This window comes from Ambystoma mexicanum, chromosome 11 (assembly GCF_040938575.1).
Source record: "Ambystoma mexicanum isolate Mex_15411 chromosome 11, UKY_AmexF1_1, whole genome shotgun sequence".
In the NCBI taxonomy this organism is placed as follows: domain Eukaryota; kingdom Metazoa; phylum Chordata; class Amphibia; order Caudata; family Ambystomatidae; genus Ambystoma; species Ambystoma mexicanum.
In genome coordinates, this window is record NC_090934.1 from 650,520,570 (window position 1) to 650,544,519 (window position 23,950).

At 40.8% G+C, this 23,950-nt stretch overlaps 1 protein-coding gene across 2 annotated transcripts in view; it reads right to left on the bottom strand.

Annotated features, from left to right (window-relative positions):
- Positions 1-23,950, bottom strand: part of LGR4 (leucine rich repeat containing G protein-coupled receptor 4) — a 422,284-nt gene that overhangs the window by 13,542 nt on the left and 384,792 nt on the right. For both annotated transcript variants that reach the window (XM_069623509.1, XM_069623508.1), the window contains 8 exons: positions 21,692-21,760; positions 19,300-19,371; positions 19,116-19,187; positions 17,346-17,414; positions 16,155-16,226; positions 15,395-15,460; positions 8,894-8,965; positions 3,063-3,134 (listed from right to left, as the gene is read on the bottom strand). In XM_069623509.1, coding sequence (XP_069479610.1) covers positions 3,063-3,134; positions 8,894-8,965; positions 15,395-15,460; positions 16,155-16,226; positions 17,346-17,414; positions 19,116-19,187; positions 19,300-19,371; positions 21,692-21,760 — 564 coding nt within the window. The remainder of the gene's footprint in view (positions 1-3,062; positions 3,135-8,893; positions 8,966-15,394; positions 15,461-16,154; positions 16,227-17,345; positions 17,415-19,115; positions 19,188-19,299; positions 19,372-21,691; positions 21,761-23,950) is intronic.

The following is a 23,950-nucleotide window of genomic DNA, read 5'->3' on the forward strand; positions in this document are numbered from 1 at the left end:
TATATTACTCATGAGACTATGTGTGTTTCTGTCCTTCAAATATTCCTTGAGGTCACTGTAGTATACCCATTTCATTCATTGTGTACATTCTGCTGTTCAGATGATGTGCCTCAGTGACAATTGGAGATTCCTTTAGATGAGGCACAGCCCTTGAGGGAGCCTCCCTCGGATCCACGTTAGAAGATTCTCTGGGCAAACTTGGGATACGAATATTTTTCAATACCTTTATGCTATAGCTAAGTCCAAAACAACATACTTATTTTTGGAAGAGGAAATAACACTGCAAGTGACTGCGCTACTAGCATTGTACAGTAAGGGAATGGGCAAAATGGGGTGACTATTTCAGGATGATTCAAAAGACTTTACAAATGTGTTTGTTCCAACATGGTTCTTAAAGTGCCTCATTGGGTGGGAACACAGGTCACAAGAATATTAAAACACATTAACACACAAAGATCGTGCTGCTTTGAAACACATTATCTCAGGTTTCATTTGGCGTCCAGAGTTCCTACAACTAGCGGAGAATTATCGAATGTTCAGTACTTAATATCACAAGTCAGAGTCCATTAGATTTGCTGCCAGGGCACATGACAAATAATCCACTGCCCTCACTGCCAATTGTAGATTCTCATGAAGTGCAATCCTTGAAATCCCAAAACACATTATCTGAATTATGGGAGATGTGCCAAGAATTCTGCCCATGGGTTGCCTGGTGATTTTTCTGAGTATTGTCTTCCTTGCATCACTTTGCTTTTGCTGTGTTTATTTAACCCCACCTTTCCTTCTCTTTCTACTCCTCTTGATCAATGTTTACTCATTATGTAGAGAGCTGGGTGAGTACGTTGCTTACTTCAATCCTTGGGTATTTAATGTATGCTCCATTTGCACATACTTAAGCTTGTACTTAAGCTTTTTGTTATGCTCTCGTTCACTTCTCTGTAATGTTAATTACTTAAGTAAATAATACAAAAGGAGAGGGTGTATAGCAACAATGAGTAGCATCATAGCTTAAGTGTCTCTTACTCGTACAGTTTATAAAAATGTAGGCAACGAGTAACACGCCCTTTGTATGACAGGGAAGAGCCCTTGAGCAATGATCATTGTGTTATCCTGGAAGTCCACAGAAGACGAACATGAGTTAACACATTAACGTAGCATGTACAAGGTAGAAAGGAAGCTTCCATAGTGGACTAGGGCAAGGAGATGTATGACATTGCGGAATTAATGTACAATATTTTGTAACAATAAAATGCAAAAGTGTTGGATCTGAAAAAGATAAATTATGAATAACAGTGGTACATTGAAAATCAGAAAGAAATTGGAGGAAGACAAAAGATACAAATTTAGCAAATACAAACGTGTAATGGAATATTCGTTTATAAAAAGAATTCAAGGACTGCAAGATTTTCATAAATGTACCTCCAGTAGATGAAGGCTGGTGTTTGGTTTTGCCATATCTGGAATCTTATCTGGCCACTGCTTGCAATCATCAACATTGACCGAAACACAGACATAAGTGTTTTTTTTCTATTCACTACAATTGCCAAATTGCACTTGCAAGAATCAAAGGCCTAGCTCCTCTCCCCAATGCTTTATGTGGCGAAAGAAACTTGCACCAACTTTTCTTGGCCAGTCTCTCCTGGTGTGCTGCGGCCAGGAACTGATCGCAAGCAGAAGAGTGAAAATCTTTAAGCATTTCTGAGCTATCCGTTTCTCGCCTATACTGGATTCTACTTGTGCATGAAAACCTTCCATCCCACATAGTCTTGATGTTGGTTATTTCCAGGTGACAGTTTCCAATCAGAGCTTATTCTGAATTTATTTTCCCTGCCCTGCCTTGGATGTCCCCAGTCTGATCTTCAAAGCCCACTGCCTGTAGCCCCAAAAGCTCTGGGCACAACGTCTTGCTGTATACAGTGGAGTTCCATATGCATCTGTCCATCTGCATCTCGTACAGCTCTCGGATGACTCCAGGTTTTTCATGCAGTGTCTAGCCTCAGAATAATGTGATTTTATTCCAGAGCTCCTTTAACAGTTGTTTGCCCCCCGCAGATTTACCCTGCACTTCTCATCCTCATTTTCCAGTGATTCTATTCATGCCTTGTGTCACACAGTTTGATCACTTATCTCTGCTCCTGTGCTCCTTAGCCAGTTTGACTGTCTTGTACTGATCTGTCAAAGTCACATCTCCCATTGTAGCAGGTGCTCACTAAATTGCTTGTGGCCAGAAAGCTACTTGCGTCATCATGCCTGATCTTGCACCCTACTTTCCTAGGACATTCAGCTTGCCCGACATCAACCTTTTGCTAGCTTCCCCTGTGGCCTGAGGTCTGATTTAGCTTGAATGGGTCTTAAACTCAATCTGAATCAGATCGCGGTATTAATTCCAATTCTACAGCCTTCCTTACTTAGTCCCCCATTCAGACTCAACTTGTCCTGGTCTGGTTTGCTTCTCGAGGAGTATGCGTTTGGTAAATGATGCATCCGGTCGATACATGTGGTTCTTACAGGTCTCTTTTAAACAAGCTGACTGCTCGATTTCCAGAAGGCAATCTCTTGTATTGTTTATGTGGCATCTGTATAGTGCTTAACTGCCATTGGTACAGCCTCAAAGCGACGAGGAGATCTAGGATTATTGGAAGGGATTGGTGGAAGTACAACACCTTTTCATATGTTATAGCTTTGGCTCCTGTGTGATGAATCCATGTCACCCAAACTGAGCCAATTCTAATGCTGTACAGTGAGATGGATGTTGCATGTGCCAGGCAGTCTACTCTTATTGTTGTGCCTTTCCACTGGGTGCCTCGGTCACATACTCTGAGATTCCTTTTGCAACCACACAGAAAAACAGTAATCTGCCAAACTACTTTGGAAAGAAAGTAGCAAAACTCATATGGGAAGAATGCATCATTCATGGACATTTTTTCACCAGAAAATGTAAAGTGATAATCTGCAAGTTGCACACAAACCCCCTCAAAAAGTGTTATAGTTTCATGTTAAGAGTAATCAACATTGATTATTGAGTTTAACTTGCACATTCACAAGCATAACCGTTTACTTACAGGCTTGTTAACGAACCCAAGGTGCTGAATGCTTCACTGTGAACTTTCTGGATCATGTTCCTGCTAAGATCTCTGTGAATATTCAAATGAAATATTAGAAAGACTGCATTTTCACTAGCTTACTTACTACAGAATGCCAGGAGTAAGATAGCACAGCAGTTACATACACAGCTTTTAGGTCCAGATTGACAAAAGATAAATCAGACAACTCAAAGGGCAGTAATTGTGCACCGCTGAGTTTACAGATACTTTGAAACACGCATGCTAACTGAGGCGAGTCAGGAGAAGGACGCAACCACTATATTTCTTGATATTTTATTAAAGTAAAACTATATGGCCTAACTTTCCCCATCATAAGAAACAAAGAGACCACTTTGATCTTGTAGGGGTCGCTCGTCACTCAAAATACATTTTTAAAAATATATAATACTTTCTTTTGTTCATCAACATCTAAATATATTTGTCAGTACAATAAAAAGATTGATATCAACCAATATAAGAATTTGTTACACCATCACCATAATACAGCGTCAATATAGTATAATTCAAATCAATTATAAACATGCTGTTTACCACTCAGCTAACTAGTCTGAATTTGACACATAACATCCGATGATTTTTTAGCTTTAGCATATTGTCAAAAGATGCCCTAGGAAATAACAAATCATCACTTTGGGTGATGTCGATCTATTTATTGTGCATATACATATTATATATATTTAAGTGAAAAAACTTTGTTAAAAGGGACGTTATAGTTACAAGTAAAACCGAAAACCCGATGAAATTCACCAGTTATGGTAAGCTAAGCAACCATAACTCGTGCCATCACTGTGCACTGCTAAGAATAACACCCATGACATCAAAGATGACATCACTGATGACATCACATGTGCATTTAATTTTCATACGAAGTCCCTACAAGGGGTTGTGAATGTAATGTTGGCAAAAGAGTGTCAGGGGTCATCTGGAGATGTGTGATGAACTACATACTTGATTATGCAATGTATTTCTCCAAAGAACATTCCATTGCAGTGTTGTTTGTAGAACAGGAACCTATTCATACAGAAACATAGGCATTGGCTGCACCATAGAGATGTAATATTTCCTATTTACCCATGTTTGATAGTAAAACAGTGAATGCTTCTGTATCACACTTTTGCATACTGTGAACCATATGCTAAGTAGGTAATAATGCATCACTTACTACATGCTTGTACTACTACACACAACATTAAGAGACCACAATGTATACAAATATGGGTCTTATACAGGGAGAGTAAAGTAAGTAAACAAGAGGCAGTATCATGAGTCACTGCGTATAACCAACATGATTATCTTTACACATGGAAATGATTGCTGTGTTTCAGGACTGCTTCTTCCCCTATGTATGTGCATCATAAGATGCAAATTAATTCTAAGGAAAGTACTGTAAGAATATATACACTAGAAAGATAAATAGAATTAAACGAGTAAAGTAGATCAAAATAGTGAAGTGGATAATAAGAATAAATCATAGGGAAACAGTAAGGAGATGTAAACTGCTGAAAGGCACATAATGCATGAGGGGGGAACGAAGTGAATGGCGTGGATGAAATAGTTAGAATGGATGAAGCATGTTGAACAGATGAATGCACTGAGTGAAAGAATGCATGAGTGGAAGAACAGATGACTACATAGATCGAATGAGTGTGTAAATCGATTGAGTATGCAGATCGGATGAGGGTATAGAATGGATGAACATGTTATGCGGATGAGCTTATAGAGTGGTTAAGTGTGTATAACGGACAAGCGTGTATGGCAGATGAGTGCATAAATACAGAGAAGCGAATAGAACGCAGGAGCGTGTAGAACTGATGAATGCACAGAACGTATGAGCGTGTAGAGCGGATGAGTATGTAGAGCGGATGAGAATGGAAGTGCGGATGAGTGTATAGAGCGGACGAGTGTATAGAGCGGACGAGTGTAGAGAGCAAATTAATTTATAGAACAGGATTACTGCGTATTAGCGAATTACTCTAAGGGCCTGATATTAATGTGCATATTAATGTTAAATGCGGGGAAAGCGCGAATGCATAGAGCGGATGAGTGCGGGGAGTGGATGAGTGCGGAGAGCGGATGAGTACGGGGAACTGATGAGTGAAGCGAGCAAATGAGTGTGGGGAGCGGATGAGTTGAATGCGTGGAAAGCACGAGTGCATAGAGCAGATGAGTATATAGAGCGGATGAGTGCGGGGAGCGGATGAGTGCGGGGAACTGGTGACTGCGTAAGGTGGGTGAATGCGAAATACAGGGGCAGATGTGGAGTGCATGAGTGCGTCGAGCAGACCGGAGTGTGTAGCAGACGGGGTCGCATGGAATAAATAAAAGTCCATAGAACGGACTGAGCACATAGAACTGCGCAACGTAAATAGTATGGTCTGGAATGCAGGGAACGTTTGAAAGAGCATGTAACCCATCATATCACACCCCACGCTTACTTTCTTCTTTACACCACCACTCAACTAGAACACAGATACTATGACACCATTCCGTATAACTGTTCTCATACCAACATCTCCCGCTCACTCCCCATCTTTCTAAGTAAACACTGCTGGTTACACACCCCCCCAGCCAGGCGTTCTCCTCAGGCACTAACGCAGCCACAGTCGGTCTGGATAAATCCTGCAAGAAAGGACACATACCCCTGATCTCAACTACCACACCTACCGCTAAGAAGCAGCTATTACACGAATACCACACCAGCTGCACACAACCGGTGCGCACACGCGCCGTTGAATCTCCCTACTCTCTCTACTGACCTGAACTTCGGTTCCCAAGGGCGTTCAACCTACCAGCACCTTCAGACCATACCAATGGTATATAAGGCGCTATATAAGTGCAAAATAACATAATATAAGATGCAAATGAATTCTAAGGAAAGTACTGTAAGAACAAGTGAGAATGGCAACGTCTACAAATGTAATAGCTTTTGAATTTTAAGTTTTTGACTGTCGGTGAATAAACTCACCTGGTATAGATATGTCAGTGAACAGAAAAAGATGGGGCTAGACAAGACATGTGATGTCATCAGTGATGTCATCAATTATATTTGTGATGTCATAGGTGTTATTCTTAGCCGTGCACTGTGGTGGCACGAGTTATGGTTGCTTAGCTTACCATAACAGGCAAATTTCAGGGGGTTTTTGGTTTTACTTGTGACCATAACGTCCCTTTAACAACGTTTTTTCGTGGAATTTCATAGGTTTTTATTAGTGTAACTTAACCATAACATCTACGAACATCTGACTTAATTGCGGACCTTCCGGCCACATGACCATATGCTGGCGCACGGCATGATGATGTGACCGAGAACCCATCTGCACTTTACGATAAGAGCCGTGCTTCGCGGACCATTGAACTTCATTTTCTACTGATCTAGGAACTTTCAAATTTCCCTTTCATAGCTCCAACACTTATTCCTATTCATCCATTAACAATCTAGTACACAGTACATACTGTTAGCAAAACTGCTATTTATCTTAAAATAGAATCAGCTAATGCCATCCCTCCTCCCCTAGAGACACCACCACTGCTGTAATCAAGGAGCATGAGAAACATTGCCTCCTACCTTAGAAATAACACATGCTCAACATTTTCCCCTATACACCTGCTCCTCCATATTAGTGTTTAGTGCCTCTTCCCTCATTTCCCTCCCCACCTTTCGTTCTAAACTCTCCTGCCAACAAAAAAAAAATGCATCCAAAAACAATAAAAGAAATGTTCCTTCAGGAACCACCTTTCACAGTTAAAACGTAGAACTGAAAAAAATAGACTCCATCTACTTTATATTTCTCAGTAAAGTACATAGACTCAATAAGATTTTCCAACATTTCCATTGCATTTGCATTTTGTGTTATGCCAATGACGATATTGTGGCGTTTATCCCCCATTGCAGGGATGGAACAGTGGATACTGGCCTGGCAGCCCAGGTTATCAGCCCAAGAGAAGCGAGGGTGGATAACGAGGTCTCCGGACCATTATCCCCCCATTCCAGCCCCTGTAATGGGGGATGAAGGCCATTAGCACCCTAGGTTCCCAAAGTGGGCACCTGGGGCGCTAAAAAAAGGATTTTTCTTCCTACACTGGGATGTCTGTGGCGTCCTGGTGTAGAAGGAAAATCCTTTTCCAAGATGGCCACCATGGAAAGGGACGGCGGGGTTCCGTACAGGGCCCCTCTTCGCTTTACATGGCAGCCTGCAGAAGGCAAAAAGAGAACCCCATGACCATATTACCACGAGCACATTTTTCTTCCCTTTCAAACCTATCCCAATTTGGAATAACTTTACCACAAAGCCAGTCCCAGGTGGACATGGCCACTTTAACCCCATGTGTTGTCCCTCGTGGTCATGGCCAGACGCCAGATTGTCGGGATCATGACCTTATTCCATGACCCGGACAATATGGCCACTGCCCATGGCCACAGGCTACACCTCAGTCACCAAAGGTAAATCACTATTTTTTGTACCTACATTATGACACTTGTCAAAAAACAAAATCTATTCAGACTTTACAAAAAACATTTGTCTAGATCTATACTCTTTTTGCAAATCTTTGTGTAGATTTGTCAAATGGCACCACATTTATAAGCCTTTACAATATTTTGGGACCCCCTCTAATTTTGCCACCCCTTGACAAAATCCCACCAAACTTCAAAAAAACATTTATATCTAGATCTATTATCAGTTTGCCGAATTAAGTGTACATTTGTCAAATGGCACCTCATTTATAAGCCTTAACATTATTTTGAGACCCCCTCCTCTAATTTTGCCTCCTCTTGACAGAATCCCACCAAACATTGCAAACACATTTGGAATCAGGACGGGAATACAATTGCTAAATTTCATGGAGTTTTATTGAGTGCTGCCAAAGTTATATGTCATCCAAAAACGACCCCCAATCTGAACTGTTCGTGGACTCTCGCGGCAAAAACCACCTGCAAATAGGGAAAGGTTGCAGACGATTTCAATCTAAACCTAATCAAGGAATGCTAATGCTCTTGTAATGTTCCAAGGTACTGTCTAATGTTGAGATTAAGGGATTTGGGTGTGATAAGTTTGAACTGTTTATTTGACCTGTGGTCTATTTCCATGAGGTCCAAAAGAGAAAACACACATGGGGTATAGTTTTTTTCTTGATGTTTATTCCCAAAAAGTGAGTCTTTGTATTAAAGCTTGTGTTGTGCCACAGAAAATGTGGTGTGTGCATAATATTAATTGGGATCTATGTTTCTACATCGGCAGGTTTTCTTTTTGCGCTGAGTTTTTTGCCAAAAAATGTCACACGAAAAAACTTATATTTGGGGGGCTTCCCCCCTTTAGCTATTATCTAGCCCCTATTCCCCCACACACCCCTGCTCTTTGTATCTCCATATCCAGCTCTCTGCCCCATATTTTTCAATGAGTATTTTCGGCTGAACATTTTCAGTAGAAAGTTCCACGAAAAAAACTTGGCAATGTAAAAAAGTCGTACCAATAATTGAACCTATTATTTGATAAATACATGTTCTTTCTGTACACCGGCCTGGTTCTTGGCTTAAGGGGGAGAAATTAATTGGTTCTAGATGAGCCATAGACCGGGCTAGATAGAATAGTAAGGTATATTTGTGTGGTGCTGTTGATTGGGGAGGGGGGAGGGAGTCAGGGGTGGGGAGGGAGTCAGGGGTGGGGGGGGGGGGGGGGAGTACTACCGACATTACAAGTGATCTCATAAATATATCTCACATCTAGTACCATTACCAAACAAATATATATATATATATATATATATTCATTTAAAACTTTGAAACTACTTACAGCGAGCGCAGCACCGCCAAGCCCTGAAAAGCGTCTTCTGGGATTTCTTTGATGCGATTGTGCTGCAGGTAACTGGATAAAAAGCAAAACAAACTATTCACTGGAGGGCTAGTGAAATCCTATGTAAAATGGCTTATCTTCAGAAAAAAGAAACTCAATTTTTGTACAGATTTCCCCAGTAACAGATCTTGAACTTAATTTGAAATGTTCAAACCTCAGTCTTAAATTCACAGTAAAAATACACAATATTCACACCCAACATGTAATCTATAAAACGAAATCAACAACTGCTAAACTGCTTTTTAGGTGTAGGTGTGTGACAAAATGCTGTCTGTATATTTTATTATTCAGCTTCTAATTATTGGCACTATAGAACATGAAAACATGAAGCAGCAGACTCTAGAACACTGGGGACTGCTTGTCACGTCCTCCTTCCAAGTGCGTCTCATGCCACTTGGACCATTTCTCATATTCCACCCACTCGCCTACTTAAATTAATAATTGAGCATGTAGAAGCCAGCCTCCCTGTTATATACGGTGCGAAAGGGGCAGCTAACAAGAGACATGCATGTTTGGGTGCTGTGGTGGGTTGGCTGGTTGGAAAAGGTATCTTCACCTAAAGTGTTGCCGTGTCCGGGACTCAAGGTCCTATTTTCTATCCAAGATGGCCCCAGAGCGATGATACTCCTGTGTGTCTGAATATAGTGTCCACCAATGAATAATGTCAAGAGAATTCTTTATAGGCACAGCAATGCTTCCTTCTTACCCAGTTGACATCATTGATACATAAACTAATGCTACAGCATTCTCATTTCAGAAAGTATAGGAATGGCAATATTGTCCATGTGAAGAAAGCAACAAACAGAATACCCCTGCCTCCTGTTTGTTCACCAATCTGTAAGCCACACGCTCTCGGATGTATATTCTTATGTCATTCTCTAATTACTCTGAACCTCCCCGACTCAAAGTTCCCACTCATGTATCATATATAAATGATTTATTTTAACACATTGATTTTTCTTTATATTGACATTTTATACAAAAGCATCACAAATACCATAACTAAAAAATCTTGATTTCAAGGGTTATCGCTAGACATATTTTTTCTTCAGCTAGTCACAGTTTCACATTTGTTTTTGCAAAGTTGTTCATTAAAAAATTATCTGGACTGAAGATCGGACCCAAAAGGCTGAGTTCATTCAGCATTTGTCCTGTAATGCACAAGATTAGCCCTCAGAGAATTTTTTCCTGTTCAAGACAAAAATATACCAACAGATCCATGGAACAAGCATGGGGGCGACTTTCGCACCTGACATTGTGAATTTATACATGGACACTTGAAAAAACGTTCAATTCCAACTACCGGAATCCATTTCAAAATCACATGAGAAATTGGAATCGTTACGTAGACTATGTTCTGTATATGGACTGGCACAAGACAGGAATTAGATCTTTTCAAAGTATGGTTAAACACACACGATCCATTTCTCAAATTTACAATTGTGGCTGATCCACACATGTTCCCTTTTCTTGATCTCATGATCAAAAAAACAAAGGAAGGAAAGTTAGAAACAACGTTATTTCGGAAACCGACGGATAAGAATACACTACTTCACTTTGGAAGCTATCACCCAAGTCATTTAAAATCAAACTTACCGTTCGGCCAATTTCTCAGGATAAGAGGAATTGTACTGACATCCGACAATTCGATGAACATGCATCTGATCTAACAACTCGCTTAAAACAACAAGGCTACCCAAATAAATGCATTAAGAATGCAAAAAAGAGAGCGAGAAACATCAGAAGAGAAATATGTCTAACCAAACATGCCAGAACCATAGAAGAACAAATAACTTGTGTGAGGACATGTAGCCCGATAAGTTCGGCCATCAAAAAAAGTATATTGAAACACTGGTCCTGGTACACACCCCTGACTTTCATCCGCTAAAACCAAGATTTGCGTTTAAGAAGACCAATAACCTACAACATTTACTGGTACATACATACAAAGAGGAACAGAAACCAAAAATGGAACAAACTACACTGTGGGCACTACCGCCCGTTGTGGGCCATTATAAATGTGGACAATGCTCTGTATGCGATCAACTAATACTAAAACTATCAGCCTATACCATATTGAGTGGAAACTAAATTAATTTACTAATTGCAAAACAGCATGGGCAATTTATGGCATTAGATGCCCTTGCAATCTATCGTATATATGCAAAACAAAAAGACTGGTACGACAACACATTTGCGAGCATCTTTCATGTTTAAAAAAGAGTGTAACAGAGAAACCTCTTGTGGAGCATTACTCACAGAAAAAGCATAAATACACTGAGTTTAAATGGTATGTAATTCAAACTGTAAAAGCCAAAGTCAGAGGGGGCGACAGATTTAGAATTGAAAAAACTTGAACAAAAATGGATCCAGCAGTTGGATAGTGTCAAGAATGGTTTAAATTCAGCTATAGAATTGAGCTTATTCTAATAGCAACATCACCTGTGACCCGTAGACAAAGTTAGCTACCCCCATACAACACTAAGGGGACACGATAAACATGTGATGAAATACCAATAAGAGAATTGACAGTGCAAAATATGGGGACCCAAGGTATGCATTAAGTTCATATATCGATCTGGATGCACGCAATTCAAGATGTCCCTAAATATATGGAATATCCTTTTTTTCCAAAGATAAGAGATGGTATTTGTCTGTGATATAAATTATGAATGTTTGAAGTACAACATCAAACTTGATTCACACATAAATGATATGTAATCTGCTTTGGTAACAAGAGACGTCCCCATTTTGTGAAACATATTATGAATATTGTAATACAACAAGAAAAAGACAAACCTGATATGAAAGCGAACAACCAGTGCACATAAATTAACGTACATCTTGTATATAAGAATCGATATCAGAAATGTATATTTGAAAGACATATGCTTTGTACAATCAAGATGTTCACTCAAATCAATAGGCTAGGGGCATCATCTTTGAATAAATGGCTTTGTTTTATAAGCCTTTTCTGTTTACAACTGAGGGGCTAGCGCTAATTAAGAACGGCTTCTCGCTCTAGACTTTTTTCCATGACTATTAGTCAATGTATACAAATCTAGTGAAACTCTAAAATTCAGAAATAGGTTTGGACATTCATCATAATTTCACTAATCACATTTTGGATTAGTTTTAACCATACAGAACTGAGGCAATACATTGTGGTAATTAGGCAAATTGACACCATCGGACAAGCCATCTGTCTAGCTCTATACCTAAAATGTCATGTGCAAACAAATGGCATCCTGATGTGGTTTCGAGTTAATGAGACGCCAGCTTTAAATCATTCAGCTTTCCGCACGCCAGGAGACACTATGCCTGCATGAAGTGGAGGTTTAGAATACACGACCAGATATAAGGTAGGACATTGGTTGCTTGCGTAAGCCCACGAGGGAGAGGCATGCACCTCAGTACAGGCAAGCTACGCGTCATGAGTTTTATTCTATAAACATGTTGATACAAGTAGTTGAAGTGGCCACTGAAGCACAAGTAGACACGCATCCAGTGATTTCCAAATTAAAAAACACGGGTCTTGCTACATGTGACATCACCCGATGTAGTAACAACTATGACTATGCAATGATAACAGTGATACATAGGAAGGATATGAGCTTTGTGTAAATTATTGGAAAAATGGGAGAGTGACTCTCTTAAACAAAAATTAATATGGGTATCTATAACTAAAGTTTGTGCACTTTGGGAATTAATAGGGTGCATGCACGCTCTAGAACTTGATCTATGCCTAACAGCTAGATCTCGCCAGGTTGCTATATTAAAGAAGTCTCTTTTCTTGTTTATAGGAATTTATTGGGAGTTAAACCTGCGAGAGGCCCCAACACAAATAAGACATATTGTGAATGTCAGGTAGGTGTATCACTTACCTTTTTTGGTAAATTATAAAATGATGAATAAAAATACTTTCCAATTAAAAGTGTATTTGTCTATAATAGACACCCTGTATGTTTATCCAACAGAAAAAATATGTGGCTCCAGTAAAATGAACCCCCAGAAAGATGTCCCTGTTGCAATTCTACTACAATAAGGTCAGTAGACAAGCATCATGCCCAACATTAGCAGTTTTTAATTTAAACTGTCCACCCCACTGACCCAGTTTCTTATTTTAGATTAGGAAGAAATAAGGGTTAGAAGATCCTTTAGCGACCTGAAGCTAATCATCTGTCTGATGAAGACCTTCGGAAAAACATTTTCTAGGATGGGGGTTATTCTACGGTGATAGGCCGAAACGCGTTGATATTACATCCCGCAGATCTATTAATTTGAGAAACAACTTGCTTGCATTTAAACAACTTTGCAAAAATAAATGTGAAACTGTGACTAGATGAAGACAAATTATGTCTAGAGGTACCCTTGAAATCAAGATTTTTTAGTTATGTTATTTATGTGATGCTTTTGTATAAAATGTTAATATAAAGAAAAATCAATGTGAGAAAATAAATCATTTATATCTGATACACGAGTAGAAACTTTGAGTCGGGGAGGTTCAGAGTAATTAGAGAATGACATAAGAATATATGTTAGAGAGCTTGTGGCTTACAGATTGATAAACAGGAGGCAGGGGTAGTCGGAGTTTCACTCCTTACTTCATATAAGATTTGTCCTTTTATAACAAAGTCCCCACAATAACAAAAATGTTCTTGTGGGCACAACCTACCATATACACCTATAACAAATGTGCCATTTCTGCTGAAAGTCCTCGATAAAGTTGCATGTTGGCAATATCAATTATTCGTGCAACAACATGGAATTCCTGCTCCTGAACAGCCTGGTTTTCGCAAAAATCACAGGACCGAGACAGCCCTACTAGATTTTTAATCAAATAGAGCAACAATCATTGACAGAGTTGGTGTAGCACTATTGTTGCTATTAGAGCTCTTTGCCACCTTTGATTTAGTGGATCATGAACTCCTGGCGGACAGATCGGTTAGGGTTGTTAAGTGTTCTAGCGGTGTGCCAGTTGGTTTAAATCTTTTCTTGGCCCAAGGATGGCGAAAGTGGTTAAAAATGACATACAATTTCAAACAATGCCCCTAACTTGTAGTGTAGCGCAGGGCTCGAGTCTCTCAACACTACTGTTTAATGTATACCCCCAGACCATTGTGTGATATCCTGGTTGGTCTGCGTATGCAGTTTACAAATTATTCAGATGACACCCAGATGCTGCTAGAGTTGTCCGGTTCATACACCAAAGACTTGGAGAGGGTGAATTACATTTTTAGGGCCATACAAACATGGGTGGCAGTGAATTTACTTGCTCTGAATAATGAGCTGCTAATGAGCTGCTGCTCGATCTCAGGACTTGCTCCAAGTTGGAAAAACTGGCCTCGCAATACAGTAACTTCATGATCTCAGGCATCATCATTCAAGTCTCCGGTTCTGTAAATACTCTGTTGTGGATCCATTTTGACTCCCAACTAACCTTTAAGAAACATGTATCCCACATAAACTCTTCCTGTTCTTACTTGATACATCTGCTATGGCAAATTTGCCCTCATCTTTCTGAGACTAATGGGGCTCTGATCCCAGCAGCCATTATAAATACAACATTGGATTACTGTAATAGCCTTCTTATAGGCAATACTCAAGCTAATATAAAAAGGTTGCAGGTCACTCGAAATGGGGCAGTACATGCAGTCTGTGGAAAGGGATGTCGGTCCCATGTGTCTGAGGCCTGCCGGAAGCTGCATTGGCTCCCGGGAAACCAAAGACTACAATTTAAGGCAGTTACCATGGTGTACAAATGCTTGGCTGGCGATGCTCCCGCTTCCGTCTGCTTGCAAATTAAGAAGATGCCTACAAGACGTACTTGACACTCAAACAAAAATGCTCTCTGTTTCAACCACATGTTGCCTTGAAAAAATGTGGAGGTTCTAGTTTTGATGCATGGGCTCCTGCTTACTGGAATGCTCTTCCTCTTTCACTTAAAACAACTCCATCAATAGCACAATTTAAAACATTTCTAAAAACACTTTTATCAAAAAGTGTAGATTGATTCTAGACCTTTGATTGGTATGCTATCATTTGTTTCTTGTTGTCTCTGTCTTGTGAGCACCCCAAGGTCTTTGGGTGTGAGGCACAATATAAATAAAGTACAGATAGATAGAATTCTCCACATGTGCATTTCATAAATTCTCAAGAAAATGGAAAACATTTTTATTTTCAAAAGATGCATATGTCGAATAAGTAAACTCAGTTTAAAAACATAGTGGCCTCCATATAACAAATGGTCAATTTAAAGAACAAATACCTGATGCAGTTGCAGTGTTTTTTGGTATAATAATAATGACAAACTCAATTTAGCATTTATAAAGCGTGGAAGACCACGGCCTTAGCTTAAAAACACTACTCTAAAAGTCCATTATTCTCATTTTTTCATATATGGGGTACTGAGAAAGACCTGCCAGTTTTGAAAACACTTACATTTCTTCCAACGTACTGCAGGCCTTAAATGTGGACAGGTCTTCTATGACATTGTAGGACAAATCCCTTTGAGAGAAAAATAAAAAAGTCAGTATAATAAAGTAATATCCATTTTGAATAGGACCTCCTAAGACCTGATAGTGTTATCCAACAAGCTGAACTCGGAACGCTAACAGTGCCCTGCCCCTGCAGAATGATGAAATATTACATAGCACCTAAGACTGACTTGTTGCCAGGCAACTACGTTTTTACGTTTAAAGCACAACAGCTAGTAAATACCTTACAGTGCCGTAAGGCAGCAGGGATGAATAGTCTTTTCAAATATATTTGCTCTGCCAAATTGGTTCTAAATAAAGACTTCAGTGAAGACAGTAAAAATCACAAAGTATATTTTATGTTTTTTTTCGAAAAACGGAAATGTGGTCTAAATATACATAATTATTTTATACAGGTTTGTTTTCGGGTCGATATAGGACTAACGAGGGTGTGTGTGGGGAAGGGGGTCACCCATTGTACACCTCAATCTAACATCTCTAGTTTATCACTTAACCATTTAACCCATCTCACCTGTTCTAAACCATACTACTCCTGGGCAGAGAGTTTTTTTCTTTTCATTATTTCATCATGTTCAGATTGTTTTCAATTAACATACCTTTTACCTCTGCATTTTCAATACTCGAGTCGTTCAGAGACAATTTTAATGTATACAATCAATTTATCCTCAACATACCAGTTGTAGAACTTAAAAGAGCAGACTTACAGTGTTCGGAGCATCTTCTGTTCATGACACAGGTTGACAGGAACACTGCTGATCTTGGTGCCTGTAAAGATTCTATTTAACAAACAAAAGCGTTAAGAGACCATACAACACACACCAATGACTTGATAATGATGGGTTTATTATTAGCAACTATCATGCAATATTGAGGCTACCCGTGGGATATCCTGGTGAGCACTCGCTTAGCCCAAAAGCAGAAATGCCTATAGTCATGTCCAGGCTCCATGTGTACTTAGCACTTCTCATAATGCCAATGAGCTACTTTTTGCATCTTTCAAACCTCCAACCAAATTTTCCACCACATACGTCATCTCATTATTCTAAAAAATAATTCAACTCCAACAAATGTACTGTATGAACAAATGTATTTCTGGCCGGTGGTTTTTTGAAGAAAGCACAGCCAGAATGCCTCTAACCACGTCCACCTACTGACTTATGTATCCCACATGGGATACAAGATCCCGTTTTTATTTTGACGACTCATAGGATGGGGGATCTTAGGAAAGTGTGAGCCAGCCATCAAAGAAAGGGCACAAACTCCAAATAAGTATTCGTACCAAACTAATGCTAGCGTTTCCACTACAGTCTGCTCAAAGCATACTTATGGACTGAGTAATCTTTAGCTCCATGCAGAACTGAAGACGGCTTTGCATTAGTTATGTGAGCCCTACATGAACTACATACACGCAGGAATCCCACACAGTGCATGGCACTAAAAAGGACAAAAACAAGGGAGACACAGGCAAAAGCACGAAGAAACAGGATGCTTTGGAGGCCAGATATTGGACATACTTCCAGTGTAAACTTCAACTGTGAACACTGCATATGATTAGGTTTCCAGCAGCAAAACCCAGAACTATTAAAGCTTCCCTGTGCAGAAATGTTCCTGAAACAATCCTGTGCTCCAAATAAAAGGTTACCACACAGAAAAAAAAAGCATAGTGGATACCAAAGCTCCAACTCTCATACACTTGCTTTGTATTTCACACACACAACAAGATGCCACAAAGCCCCAATGGAAAATGTAATCTTCTTCCTAACTTAACAGTGTTTACAATCGTAAAGTGATATTTCATTTTAAGTGACAACGAAACATAATTGAAAGAAATAGGGTCACAGTGTTACAGTTGTATATGACTTTGTACATCTCACCATATGCTATATTTTACTTACAGACTTTCTAGATTAACAGTTCCAGTTAAATTGGGAAACCACTGGACCCTGCTTGCTCCTCGAATCACCCTGTGGGAGAAGATGTATGAGTAAATACATTATATAAACACATACCATAAAAAGCGAAATAAAAATGCATATATTCTATTCAGAGATGGCACTGCATGTTTCACTGGGCTTCCTTCCATGACACTCTCCCCTAAAGCCTTCTGCGGCCCCTATCAAGGCCACTCTCCTAGGGCTCCTCTCACAATGAGAAAACGCCACCTTGCAAACTCCACAAAAGAAGCAATATCGTGTATTCGTGTGGAAGCAACATTTTCCAGAAGCAAAACTGACAAACAAGTCAACCTGAATCCTGCACACACTAGGATATGTGAGACCAGTTTAATGCAAAGTAATCCCAAAACAAAACCAAATTACATTATGGCTAGGGAGGAGAAGTTTGAAAACTTCCTGAGCAATAGGCTATTCTTGCATGTTCCCTCTGTTTCACCCCCTGGAAATATCAGGGTTCTTCTTAGCTAGGACGATGGCTACCATAAAGGGGATGACTGTGTAGCACATGTCGCATCCGTTAGGAAACCCGTATTTGTAGCCCTGTTCCGAGACTCGAGAAGAGAAACCTTCAACATTTGAGGGACGTCTGCCCTAAACGCAATACCTAAAAGGTACTTGCATTTTATATAATGCAGATTCCTTCCTGCATCCTTTCTACAAGAAGAGTATATTTTTACAAATATATTGTGCAGCTATTCCCCTATTGTGTTTAAATTCTGTGTTTGACTGTATGTACCTTGTAATCACCCTCCATCCTTCCAAAGTGTGAACCCTCGAATTCTCTGCCACTTGTTACGGCTGGGAGAGTAAGGCATCTATAGAGGAGTCATGCAACCTAGGTGCGGGTCCATCTTGCTTTGCCCTACACATAGAGCTTGGGAAAATCTTCCCAACAGATTCAAACTTTTACAAAGGCAACAATGGCGTGCTTTTAAATGCAAGCTCTGATACGATAATAGTTTCAATTGATTGGAAACTCAATCACTGCATTGCCCAAGTGCTTTAGGCTACAATAAAAGCAGCAGGAGAAAGTCGGAGGTCCCCACTACTCGATTCACTGAGGTTAACAGGCACAGCACCAGGAGCCGTAGATATAGCGCCCCCCCAGGGGGTCAAGTCCTAAACATTTAAGTGGCGGGACTCATCAACAAATGCAATGGGATGTGACGTTGCCAGGAATTAGCATATAAAGGTGAAATATGCACATTTCGTTACATTGACTTTGCATAACCACCCATAATGAGCAGGACAAAGGTCATTTGCCTTTCATACAATCAACACACACAAAACCAAGACAGGTTATTTTCTTCTAATAATGTTTTTGAAAGCATTAAAATGTGTGCATGTTATAAACTCCAAGAACCAATACAAATGTTTTCCCTGGGACTTGCAGTACCGAAATGGGATATTTCACCTTTAGTTGTTTGTTATTTTTGATCAGGTTATATAGTGCAGTGGTGAAGTGTCCGGCTACAAACCTGACAACTTGATCCCCGAGTACTGCTTTAATTCATAAATTCAAAGAGGACACCCAATGTTTCCCTTTTAGCTGGGGGGGGGGCTGAGTCCACCCTCTGAATAAAGTGGGGGACTACGTCCCCCGCGTGTACCTGCGACTTGAGCCCTGGTGCCACCCCCACTGTCACCCCAGCAACGCCTCTGCGGACAGCACGCATGTCTTGCTCCTGGAAACGTTGTTTTATTACTTACAGGGAGTGGAGCTCCGATAGGTTCTGGAATGCCGAATTCCCCACAAACGACAGCGGGTTATCATAAAGGTGTCTAGAAAATGGGAACAGAGAAAATGAAGGTCACCCAGCTGCTCATCTAATCATAAAAGTAGTGCGTCTAATACAATCAAAATTATCTGATCCCAAACGTGCGTTTAACTCACATAGTCCTTAAAAGTGGAGTGCCGTCAAATGCGCCGTCGGGGATGATGGAGATGTCATTGCTGTGGAATCCGCTGAAAAGATCATTTGAAAAAGAAACATATAGGATGTATTAAGCGTTTTTCCTGTGGTCACTATTCCTAAAACTCTGCAGTTTAATGACAGTGTGGAAACACGTGCAGGGAGCTTCTGTTCAAAGTCAACCGAATGTGGGTTTGATCCGGCACACAGAATGAGGGGTTCAGCAAAACCAAACAAGCAAGCAATGGGAGCGGTTATCTAAACTGTGGCCATATAAAAAAGAATTAAAAAAATAGGTTAACATACAATTTAAACATAGGGAAACGTGACGCTCCATTTTCAGTGGGCTTGCAGAACATAGTGAAGAGTCAGAGACCGTAAGAGACATAACCCCCGACACCACTGCATTACCCCCCCCCTGAGCGCACCACCTCTTGCCCACTGGAAGTGCAGATCCGAGGGGAAAGCAACTGGCATCAATAGGCCCATTATGGGAAGAACCTGGCTCTTGGGTGTGTGAAAGAATTCACGTACCTCTCGAAAAATACCTTCAAGTCCTCCCTTGTACTGGGGCCGCATTTTCGATTTGTAAGGGCCTTTCAGATGTCACCACAGTCACCCCTATCAGTGGCAACTAAGGGCACCGCCTAGAATTGCTTTGCTTAAGAACTGGTTCTCATGAAACTTATCTTAGGCCCAAGCACTCAAGCAAAAATTTCACTTGCCCCTGGCAATGAGAGAAAAATATTCAACAAAAAAGAAAAAAAAGCTATTTTTGTGAATTTGTTGATTTCACATACTCCTCCAAGAGTACATCGCTATTCAACCAAAGTAAGCACTGGAGAACCGACGGGTCAGAGAGTAACAAAAACATGGCACCAAAAACACAGTAGTCATGGGAGTCCGCGGCACTGGTCCAGGATTGCCCAGGACATGTAGCAGGCATGTGGCATTTCAGGTTGTAAAGTTATGCGGGTGAAAAGCGATTCTGTTCCCCTCTTACAAGGAGAATATCTACGATTCTGTTACACTCAGGCCTTAAGAGAATCGTTAGGTGCTTATTGACCTTCAATGACGTAATTCATAACAAAGCAGGCTTTCGTTACTGACTGACGCTGATGTTCCTCACATGGGGCAACACTCTTGCCAAAACAGTTCTGAAAAAGTGGAGCCGAAGTTGATGCCAAACGGATATACACATTATTTTACTAGATGCCTGAGCCCACCCCAAATCTAAGTGTGGTCAGTAAGTGCATTGGAAGTGGCAGGCCTTAAAGAACAAATGCATTTCCTATATTTTTTTTAGCCGAAAAAGACAAAAAAGAAAACCAAAGCAAATTGTCATGCAAAGCACGAGTGTTTCTATTCCAGGGCTCTTTTCAGACCCCTGGCAGTACTGCACATCACACTGCACCTGGTCTTCAAGAGGGCAGACCATCCACAGAGGAGAGTCCCAGAGCTATCACAGCTCAAAAGGTATCCCCGTTGTACCCCAGTATGTGCATTGTTCAGCCCTGCCGCAGAAATGGGGTGTATTACTTACTTGCAGGGCACATGAAATCAGGCCAAACATTTTGCAAATCAAATGCTGGGTGCGTTTGCTTTGTTACGGTGGTAGCACCACCGTCTAATCCATCCTCTAGATTCACTCTGTTTTCCGGAGCAATTATGTCTTCAAAAACTTAGTACTTGCACCCCCATCCAAAGCAATTCAGGATCTCAAATGCATGCTGCGACTCCCAAACCACCTGAGAGTTCAAACCAAAAGATGCCTGGAATCTCTTCATCAGACGCAGACTTAACCCCCTGTTATTAATGTTAGTGGCATTCCCCGCACACGCCACAAGCCTCCATTTTCAGATGTTTGGGGTTTGGACTGAACATGGAAACATGATATTAAGTACACTTTTTAACCTCGTCAGTTAATTTAAATCATGTCTAAATGCCGCATAAAATCACAAATCATGATATTGTCAGGTGATGCATTGTGCAAAAACGCATGCCTCGTTTCAGCGTGATGGAAAACATACATGCGGGCTTTGCATGGGGTCAAGGGAAAGGCATTATTCTGCAAGATATGCAGACCTTTTGACTTTGCTGAATGGACCCCCACCAGTTAGCGATATCATTGAGAAACCATTTAATGTAAATTCCTTTTCTTAACAGCACACACGCAAAAACAGACATGTATGGTATAGATTGGGCACACTGCAATTTTTTGATTAAAAACGCTGCCACTGTGATTGGGTAAAAAACTGCTGGGCATTTCATTTTTGTAGTGAACCTATCGCAGCGCTGAATGCACCAAAATTATAAATGCATTAAAAATGCGAGGGTAAGGGAGATGGAAAGAAGCGATGCATTTCTACTCACAGCTCTTTTAAATTGGAAAGGGCTTTGATCGCTTCGGGGAATTCCGCCAGGCTATTGTAATTTAGGTCTCTGGAAGGAGAAGCGAGAGCGTTATGAAATATTCAACAGCAACATGACATATGTCCTACCATTTTTCAAATCGAACTACAAATTGAAACATAAAAAAAGAACACATTTACAACGCAACAGAAAAGATGAGTGATAGCTCCCTGGCCCTGTCCTTCTAAATCAAAAGCTAGACGTGAAGCATAGCGCCGCAAATGTTAAAATGGCGTTCAGTACTTCTCGCTCTGCACGTGTGCGACATAAAATGGAGACGCAAGCCTGTTCATAACATCACTCCATGACATTCATCGCGTTATAGAAGATTTTGCCAGCCTCCCTACAAAAATACCCGCCCTTCCAATCCCTCCCTCACACACACACGCACACACGCAGACACAACATTCAATTGCTAATAACATTAATCTGGCTGGATATATTTGGATGAAGTTTTCCAAGACAAATTCTTGCCACGAGACCATCAGAACGGGACATTTTGGAGAAAACTCATGAAGTGGTTCAAAAGTAAAGTATACATATATAAACCTTTAACAAGGTGCTACCTTCCACGTTCCAGCTTCGGTATGTCACAAAATTGGGGTGATTGGATATTGATCATCGCACTTCATTTTGTCAGCAAAAGCACCATTTTCTAATTGCTTCAGGCATGGAAGCAAGTCTGCAAGGCATCTGCATTCATTATCAAAAGCTCATCCGTCCTGAGGTTTTAGTTTTTAAGAGGCGTGTTCTTCCTTGCAGAAGGAAAATGAGCAGTGACAAAGCCCACCGTTTTGGCTTTTCCCGACGGTGTTGGAGGGAAGCTTCGAGGCTGAAGGAGCAGTGCTACGGGCAAGTTCATGCACCGAAGGATGTGCAAAGTGCAGTGAGGGGGCTGGAAACCTATAGTGCAGCATTGAATTCATTCTCTATATCCCACCCGATTTCTCGTCCGTGCCGTAATGGACAGTACGACAATAGAGGCAGGCGGGAACGTCAGCTATAAGCCACGGAGACCACATCGGGGCAACAAGAATGTATTGTCCCATTCCTGAATCTTTATGCTGCAGGCACGCATGCTACCACTCGTCTTCCCTTACCTTGGATTGTCACACTTTCAGACAAGGCAGGGCTTCACCGTGAGACCAGGAAAGTGTGCCAGTGAAGTGAATGGGGCAGAGCAAGAGCAGGGGCGTCATGGCACGCCGCCTGCTTTTAAAACCATCAATAGACAGGCTTAGGGCGCTTTGAAACAGACTTACTGTAGAAGCGCCAAAGGAATGCACGATACATAAATCTGTGTGACCACGTACTGCCCGGTGAGCAATCTGATGAAGAAGATAGTCCATGAGAATTGGCATCTTGTGAAAAATCAGGTCACACTAGACAAAAGACCGCTGCTCGCGTGTACGAAGATCTTCAACCTCAGACAAAAACTAGAGCATATTAACAAGAATAAAAACGAAGAACAGACATTGTTATCCATGTGGGGACTTCTTCCAGTCACAGGTCACCACAAATGTGGGAACTGCGTGGCGTGCCAATTCACTGACACTAAACATACATTTGAATATGAACGGATTAAATGGGAGTTGACAGCCCATACTAACTGTCAGAGCAAGAATCTAATTTACATTACTGAACGTCTATGCAAATTGTTATATGTGGGGAGGACCACCCGCCCCATCAAACAAAGGATCTCAGAACACAGATCCTGTATTCGTAATAAAATCTGTGATAAACCCCTTGTGAACCATTACATGAGTGCAGGGCACACAGAGTGGGAAATTCATTGGTTTATATTACAAACAATGAAGGCAAACCCTGTGGAGGTGACATCAGTACTCGACTGCATAAACTTGAACCAAAATGGATTTACTGTTTGGACACAGTAAATCACAGCCTCAATATCTCTGTGAAATGGAATCATCTTTGCATAATTGCCAGTCTCATCTGTCAAGATTAGACCATTTATACATCTATATGGTTCTGAAAGTAAATTACATGCATAGCAATAGTCATCGGAGGACTCGTAGGAGCCTATGTATCTAACAGAGTGTGGTCTGATGAGCATAGGAGGTGCTGGAAGCGAACACTACTGAAGTCTATTGAATTAGGATACCCGTTTACTTAATTGAAACTAGTGCCGGTGTGTTTGGTCCATTTTTATTTCTAGGACGACGGACTACCCGGCATAAGAAGAGACTATGACTCAGGGGT